The 9,104-nt window shown below is 31.1% G+C and overlaps 1 protein-coding gene across 1 annotated transcript in view; it reads right to left on the bottom strand.

The window, feature by feature from the left end:
* Window positions 1–1,004: 1,004 nt before the first annotated feature.
* LOC115933063 (protein eyes shut homolog) overlaps window positions 1,005–9,104 on the bottom strand; it is a 300,672-nt gene continuing 292,572 nt past the window's right edge. Inside the window, exon 10 of the mRNA XM_055389787.2 lies at window positions 1,005–1,318. Within this exon, the coding sequence (XP_055245762.1) occupies window positions 1,133–1,318 (186 nt within the window). The 3' untranslated portion in view covers window positions 1,005–1,132. The remainder of the gene's footprint in view (window positions 1,319–9,104) is intronic.

The following is a 9,104-nucleotide window of genomic DNA, read 5'->3' as shown; positions in this document are numbered from 1 at the left end:
ATTTTTTCTCTTAATATCTATTTTTTTCCCTGATGTTAGTATAGGCAATCCAGTTTTCTTCTTGATGCAGTTTGAATTATATTTTTTTATTGCTTTACTTTCAGCTTATTTGTATCTTTGAATCTAAAGTGTCTTCCGTAAACCATATATATATACACACACACACACACGTATACATAAAAGTGTATCTTCTATAGATCATATATAGTTGACTAAATCAGAAAACAGCCAGTCTAAACTTCTCTATATTTTGACTGAATTTCTGAAATCACTTTATTTAAATATTTTTGATATATTTGAATTTATGCCTGCCATTTTACTTTTTGTTTTCCACATGTCTTGTATCTCTTTTGTACCTCTATTTTTCTCATTCTAATTATTCTAATACTAGTTTCTTTTATACTAAGTAAATCTCTAGGGCAATATTTTATTTTATTGTATTTATTTTTTCATGATAGGGTCTCACTCTGTTGCCCAGGCTGGAGTGCAGTGGCACAATCATAGCTCATTGAAGCTTCTAACTCCTGGGCTCAAGTGATGCTTCTTCCTCAGCCTCCCAAGTAGCTAGGGCTAGGAGTACAGGTGTGCACAACCACACCTGGCTGATTTTTTAAATTTTTTGTAGAGACAAATTATCACTGTGTTGCCCAGGCTGGTCTCAAACTCCTGGCCTCAAGCTATTCTCTTGCCCTGGCCTCCCAAAACACTGAGATTACAGGCTTAAGTCACTGTGCCAGACCCTGAGGGCAACATTTTAATTTTGTTAATGCTAATTTTACTAAAGCATATGAGTTTTTGTTTGTTTTGTTGTTGTTTTTTGTAGTTGCTTTGGAGCTAATCGTACACATCTTAACTTAGCAGAATTTACCACAGATTTATGCTAACTTAATTCTACAATGACATAGAAAAGTTATTTCTATACAGATATATTCCTTTTTCCCTCCTTTTATCGTGCTAGAATTGTTATACATAACATGTATTATGTAAAATAATATATAATAACTATATATGTATATGTAAGTGTTTGTTGTGGAAATTCCAATCATTTTAATCAACAAAAACATTGTTACCATGAAAACAGTTCGATGACTATCAATTTAATTATAACTTTTTGATATGTGATATTATCTGCTCAAATGATACATAAATACCTGGGTCTATTAATTTCATCTTTACAAATAGCTTCATGTTGACACTCATTTTCCTGATCATCAGTTGTATTTTCCAGATACATGTTGCCAGCCCATCTGAGAAAACATAGATGCCGATATTCCTGACTGTCTTCTTCACTCAAACAACTGCATCCATTTGCGCAAATCTATAGCAACAAAAGAAGTAAAAATGTTATGAATTCCCATCACTTACTACAATATTACAATTGTGACCTGAGAGACCACAATAGATGCCTCTCTGTCTACTAAGATGAAACCTAGGGTTAAGGAAACAGAAGGTAACTATGGGACAAGGGTTCAAAGCTTGGCTGGCACAGCAATTCCCTAAATTTCTAGAGCTACAAGAAAAACCACACCCTTGCTAAACTCCCTAATAGGAGCTATCAGTCAAATTGTCATTTCATTTCTAACTCTGATTTACAACCAAGGCCACCATAACCCTTATCAGACAGAGAATCGCCTTACAGAACACTTTTCTGATAAGCAATTGTAGGCCTCAAACCGGTTTCAGCCAGTTTATACAGACAGGACATAAACTGTCTTTGTGTCCTATAGTTCACTTTTTTTACATGAACTGCCAAATTCCACTTCATTTTAAAGCTAAAGCCCTGCTTCAAAGAGAACATGGGATGTATGTTACATACATGTTTACTCATTGAACATGTGCTTGCCTGTCCCCCATAAATATGTATTGCTTTCCCCACAAACTTGCTGAATATGTCTGACTCTATTTTGAACACAGACCTTATGAGGCACAAAAATCACCCTGCCCTTTACCACTTCTAGGAGAGCACCCTGGGTCCACATCAGAGATGAAGTTTTCCCAGTTATATTATTTTGCTCTGTTTCCTCAGCCAAATCTCATGTTGAATTGTGATTCTGACTGTTGGAGGTGGGGCCTGATGGGAGATGATTAAATCATGGGGGCAGTTTCCCCCTTGCTGTTCTCCTGATACTGAGTGAGTTCTCCTGAGATCTGGTTGTGTAAAAGTATATAACACCTCTCCCTTTACTCTCTCTCCTGCTGCCATGTGAAGACCATGCTTGCTTCCCCTTCACTTTCTGCCATGATTGTAAGTTTTCTTAGGCCTCCCAGCCATGCCTCCTGTAGAGCCTGTGGAACTGTGTGACAATTAAACCTCTTTTCTTTATAAATCACCCAGTCTCAGGTAGTTCTTTATAGCAGTGTGAGAATTGACTAATACACCCAGTTAGCAAACTGATATCACAAATAAACTCTTCTTTCTACTGTTTAGTCTTTTTTGGTAGTCTTTTGGATGACACAATCATTTCAAAGTTTGAATTTCAAGCTTTTCTTTATTTGTTGAAATAATATGTTTCTTTAGCAAAGGTTAAAAAAATCAGTTTTGATTTATGTCAAAATCATTTTTAATAGTCAAATTGTTTATACTAAAATTGTGACAGAAATATATATGTATGTGTAAATATATGTATGTATATATGTATTGAATATATGTACATTTATTACACAATTTTTTTAAATTCCATTTTACTTTAACCAAATTTTTATAGACATTATTTAAATACTAACTGATGTGATGGAAATAGCATTGTATTGATAGACAGATCCATGGAAAATCTATTTGTGGTTTTGCTAAATAGTTTTATCTTTCAGTGGTTTACTTGTTTTCTCCTTTGAACTGATAGTAAAGCTTTACTGGATTCCTTATTAAAAGTAAATTAAATAATATCTTTCACACACGTTTGTTTAATATTTTCATAAAGTTATGATGCTATGTTTTATTGAAAATTATATTTATATTTTTAACAGCTTTAAAAATCTTCCACAGATATGCCCAATGGATTCACCTGATGGTTAGGTAAACTGTCAGAAGAGAAATGCACTTCTTATGGAGTGCTTAAACACAGGTATATATTTATATATTTACATATACATATATTCCTAATTTCTACAAGTAAATTCAAATGACAATAGAATTTTACTATCTTTAAAATCATTTCTCTGCATATTTTCACATTTTCTTTTTCGTTTTGGTTCATAGCCAACAAGTTATTTTCCATCTGTAGCAACAAAGATTGGGAATTTGGTTTCATGGTCTGATCCTTCATTGATATCTAAATAGATGAATGTTTCATAGAGATTCACTCTGTTGAATTAGAATCAAATGAGAATCTGTCTTTTCACTTTCTACACAGAGCTCAAAACAAGTAAGAAAGTCAAATCTACTAGGAAGTAGAATAGTTCTTTGACATGAACAGATAATAAAGTGTTATTTACACTTGCCCCAAGTCTAAAATATTACAATTGAAGCTATAAGTTTTCTCTGTGTCTGTATGTCTATGTGTTTGTAATTCACAAAGGCTTTCATTTCTATTTGAGTATGTAATGATTTTCTACATCCAGAGGATATTAGTTGTAAAGTTTTTTTTCAATTAAAGGAGCACTTTTATAACTGGCTTACAAATTTAATAAACACTCGTATAAGAAGCAACAAATTCTAGCATTTTATGACACTACTTTATTTTTCTATCTATCTCTATCTCTATATCTACAGGTAGTTTAGCTTCCTGAGATTTGAGACTATATTGAACTTTATAACTTACTGTGCTTTTCTTTAAAAAAAGAGAATATTCTCTTTTGTTACCTCAGAAAAATTACCAAAGTTAGAAAGTTGACTTGGCTATAAAGCTATATTTTCTAGCTTATAAGCCTTATTCAAAATTTGTTAATTTTTAAAATATTCTTTTTGGAAAAATGCCTAATGTATTATTTCTGCACCTTATATATAATTAGAAAATATGAAACACCAAAACTTCAAATTACCCATTGTATTTTCAATAATTATATATCTATATTACAAAATAATACATAATGAAATCTTGAAAGAGAGCAATATTTTAACAAGGAATATTAGTATGGAATTTGGAATAGGACAGACTTACTTCATATAACTATGTGCTTTCCCTTTTATTTTCAAAATAATTATTACTGGGATTTAAGAAAATCTGAAAGAACTAAAGTTGAATAATGAGTTTTTCTCTTGGCTATACCTCAAAAACCACATAACATTTTGTCTAAGGGATGTGATATGAACACCTAAATTATATCTAATGCTCTGGTTGAGATACTTTTATTAAATGGAAAAGATGGTGAATTATTTTATGCTGCAGTTATGTACTATATCTAGGACTAAAAAATAATTTTGGATTTCAACATGATTTCTCATCTGTTCAGGTAGTCTAGACATCTACTAGAATTTTGGTTTTCTATAAAATTTACAGATAAGAAGTCTCTCAGAAAAATTAGCAAGAGAGTAAATTATATCGGTAGACATATAGAAACTTGAATCTGCCTTGTAAAGCAGAGGAAAGATTTCTCAACTTTGTGTATACAGAGAATCAAAGATCTGCTTAAAGGAGTCCATTAATCTTTAAAAATTTTATACAAAAAATTCTATTAAACATTCTATCAAAACATTACATCAAACGTGTTAACAAACTTTGGACTGAATAGGGGTCGGCAACCCTAACTCCTGTATTTCACAGGTCAACTGTATATATATTATGTACATAAAATATATAATTAATTATTAAACTTTGATTGCACAAAAACCTCAATATTACAAAATACACACAAATTAAATTAGAAGTTTTATTCTAGATATTTTAAAATGTTTACTTGATGAAGGAATACAATAAAATCATGATTTTGGGCAGTGGAAGATCTTTTCTTCCCAAAGGAAACAGAAGTAAAACAAACAGCTGGAAATTCCCTTTTTGATAATTCATTACTAGTAATGTATATACATAACACAATATTATTACCCCAAAGTCACTTCATCTGTAGAGAAATTAACCTTCCCGAAGGATATTTATAACATACTTACAGAAAATGTTCTGCATAGGTAAATAAACAACTCTACTTAAATAATGCCAGCTATCATTTCAGGGAATATCGTGTAATTTTCTAGAAATAATTTTGTCATATCCACATTATATTAGTACATAGGGTCACTTGGCAAAGGACTCTGTGGGAAAAAATTCTGTAAGATCTAATATATGCCCTTTATTTTGCCATTTTGACCCTTGTTATTAAATAGATAAATAAAGTGACTTCAGAGGTGAAAGTGACTTTTCTTAATCATGGAAGGTAGAAAGCTGGATCCTTAAAATAATATCTGTCAAGGTAAAAATTGCACCAAAGTTAGATAGATAATTAAATTTTATTAAAGACTATTGAAATAAGGGAGAGAAACTAAACTCAATTCTCCAAAAATAGGAAGCAGGAGAGATTTTAATTGCGAACTTGAACTAATAAAAAATGACAGCAGTCCTCCCTTATTGTTGGTTTCACTCTCCATGCTTTCAGTTACCACGGTTCAAAAATATGTTAGTATGGTTTAGTAAGACATCTTGAAAAAGAGAGACCATAGTCACATAACTTTCATTATAGTATACTGTTATAATTGTTCTATTTTTATTAGTAATTGTTGCTAATCTCTTTTTGTGCCTGATTTATAAATTAAACTTCATCATAAGTATGTATGTATAGAAAAAAATACAGTAAATACAGGGTTTGGTACTATTCACAGTTTCAGGCATACACTGGGGTCTTGGAAAGTATCCCTGCAGTTAAGAGGGAAGACTGTTATACTTGATGTCACTGGAGAAGAGTTTGATCAATGAAATGTGTCAAGCAGATTGAGTTATTATTGAGTTTGCAAAGATTTTGCTCTGTGAGTAGGCCTTCTGTAGAGTACACAGGGAAGTAAGAGTACTATTTTCTTTGATGTTTACATTTCAGAGACATGGTTCCAAGGTCCTTGATACAGACATCCCATGCATCCTTAAACTGGCAAGAGGTTGGAAGAAGATTTACATACATTTCAAAAAGGCAGATAATTTACAACTGCAAAATTTTTAAAGTACATCGTATAAGAAAAAAAGAGTGCAGGGGCCTGTAGGCAATAAGAAACCTGTCTGAAGTTTAGTCAAGGTGAGGGAAAGAGGAAGGTTGTTTTGGCTCTATATTTAGCTAACTAAAAGGGAACAGATTTTAAAAATCATATCTGGATGAATTAAAGTTCAAATTTATACTGGATTAAGACCTAGTCATAAATTCTGAAATAAAATAAACTTGGTAAAAACCTTTCACATCCCAAATTTTAGTGCTCCATGGACTCTTCTACTTTGTTTGAAATTTACTTTCCCTTCCCAGTAACTCATAATAATATATAATTTTATAACATTTTTGTAGCAGGGGTGTAGAAAATAAGATAAACTTATTTGTAATTATGTGTTTCCATTCCAGAAGCATTTGCATTTAAAAGGACCTCACTCAGAGAAGGAACACATTTTAATACAAAAAAAATTAAAAGAACACTCTCGGAATTTCTGTCTTTGATGATGAAAACTAAAATAAACCTTATTTCCCATCATATGTTTCAAAATACTGAGAAAAAGCAAGACTAACTTACTATTTACTCTATGAAATACTTGCTTCTGGAACATAAGACTGTGAACCAACTAAAATAAGTTATCTACAAAAACTAACAGTTTGCACATCAAGACTCACTTTAAAGATTCTCAGTATATTGTGCCACCAATTCGAAGCTTTCCTTCATAAACTCTAACCAATCCCCACTAAATACCCTCTACAACTGACTCAAGGCTCTACACCAAATAAATAACTTTCCACAACTTCTCCCATCTGATGCACTACTAAGACTCTACTAAGGTGTTGTTTTCCCTTGTTGAAAGAAGTCTAAAATAATTAGTTTTTCTCCATCAGCAGAATAGTCTGGTGGTCTTTTGGAGGGTAAAAAGTGAATAAATCCAAAGTTTCACAAAATCTCATTAAAATGCCCTCACTCTCAAGGCTGGATAGCAACCAATGCACTACGCTGAGACCACTGGATATTCTCTCCAACTGTGAAAGTGACATAGGTACAGTATCAAGTCTAAACTCCAATATTTTTCATCAACTTCACAAATGTCATGTTTCTGTTGTTTCTTAAGAATAAAAAAAATCGAATATATATAAATAGGAAAACTCTCCGTCTTCATCACTTTTTCAGGTGAATCCATAAGAGGAAGTTCAGCTGGGAGAGGAAAGTGTGGGTTCTATAAGTACATCATTCAAGTGTTCTAGATAAGCGATGAGTTCAGATGATCACATCACTCTGGTGTTCCTTTGGGCAACATTTTTATTGTCACCTTTTAAAAAATCTTCTAAACAGTCTTAGTTGATTTGAAATTGATTGATCTTTTGAATTTTCTGGAGACATGATATTGTACAAATGCTTGCTGACATAAGTTTTCACGGGTTCTTCTCAGTCTTTTATACCTGGACACCACACATTCCTCCCCTCATATTGTAAGCCATATACATATCTCTCTAATTGGCATAATTTCTCAAAGGACAATGTGAAATTGCAGTGACCACCCTGGGGAAATTTTGACATGAACAAGATTATTTATTTGACAGATCTAATAGAACTAAAAGGGAAAAATCCTCATGAGGAGATTCTCTGTCCTGTATGTCTAATAGAGAGATTACTGTGTATTATACAAAACCTCCTCTTTCATTTTCATGCTTCTGGGATTAAGAAGCACTAGATTTTTAATTATATGGCTCTGTGGAATTGTCAAGTATGTGAGTGGTTTAAACTGTCTATAATAATTTGTTCTTGTGTGTTTGAAAATAGGTTTTGCTGCATTTAAGTATCTCCAATGCTGTGCAGAAGGGAGATAATCAAACTTTGCAATCATAATTTTACATCTACCAGAATCTAGATAAACTTCATTTATTCATTTTTCACTTTTTCTCCTTTTCTGTTTTGCTTAGAAAAAATAGAAATTAATTGATCATAAATATTTTTATAACATTCTATATTGCCATTCTAGGATGATTTTTCAGATAGTCTACATTTTACAATGAAAGGAAACGATTAACTGTGCTTTATTTACATGATTTCTCTTCCCAAATTTTAACAAATCAGGAAAAGCATTCATGTGTATGGGTAATATTGTTAGTCTTTTAGTTGAGAAAAAAAAACTGGGCTCCACAGAGCTTTGGCTTAATCCTAAAGTTCTGATTTTTCAAAATACATAAATACTGAGGTTTGCTTATTTATAGTAGTACATATGTATTTATTTATTCTAAAGAGGTTTATTTATTTAAAAAGGACTCATGTAATTTTTAAATAAATGACACTTCAGAAAAATTAGCCTGATTTAATTTAAGAGAAATATTCTATAATTATGTCCTCAAATTGTCTGATTACACAATCTAAAATTGATATAATTGAAATTTTAATAACAGATATAATTTAAAAGGGTTGAATCTTGTGAATTCTTACTAATTTTACTACACTGATGTATTAGAATGTTTTATTGATGATACTACAAATCATAAGAACTTAAAATGATTGTGTAAGTTTGCAATTTCTAAATATTTAGTCAACATTAAGAACTTACAGAGATATTTAATCAAATTAATCAAATTATTTTGGATGCCTGAACAATTCCTAATTAAGAAAATTATAAAAATATAGTCTCTAAATATAGATTTAAATTACCTCTGTCCTTATAGAATGGAAATAAGGTGTGCAAATACAGTTGAAGGATGTGTATTTATATTTATTTTGCCTATGATAAAAGTTGTTAAAGTTATATAAAATGTGTAATCATAAAGTAATAAAATAGCCAAAATGATCTTAGATTGCTATATTTGTGTATTTTCTTGAGTCTAAAGAAATTGTCTAATTTAATTAAAGTTGGTGATTTATATTATAAAAGGATACTGAGAACTAGAAATACATAAACAAAACAACAAATATGATTTGCTTGTTCCTAACAAAGGTTTACAGTTACTGAATTATTAAGTGTATTATAATATGTAACTATTTTTAATATACTGATAAAGCTAAAAGTCTTAAAGATAAAGCT

This window comes from Gorilla gorilla, chromosome 5 (genome assembly GCF_029281585.2).
Source record: "Gorilla gorilla gorilla isolate KB3781 chromosome 5, NHGRI_mGorGor1-v2.1_pri, whole genome shotgun sequence".
NCBI lineage: Eukaryota > Metazoa > Chordata > Mammalia > Primates > Hominidae > Gorilla > Gorilla gorilla.
Note: the sequence above shows the minus strand (reverse complement) of the source record. Positions and strands in the feature narration are given on the sequence as shown.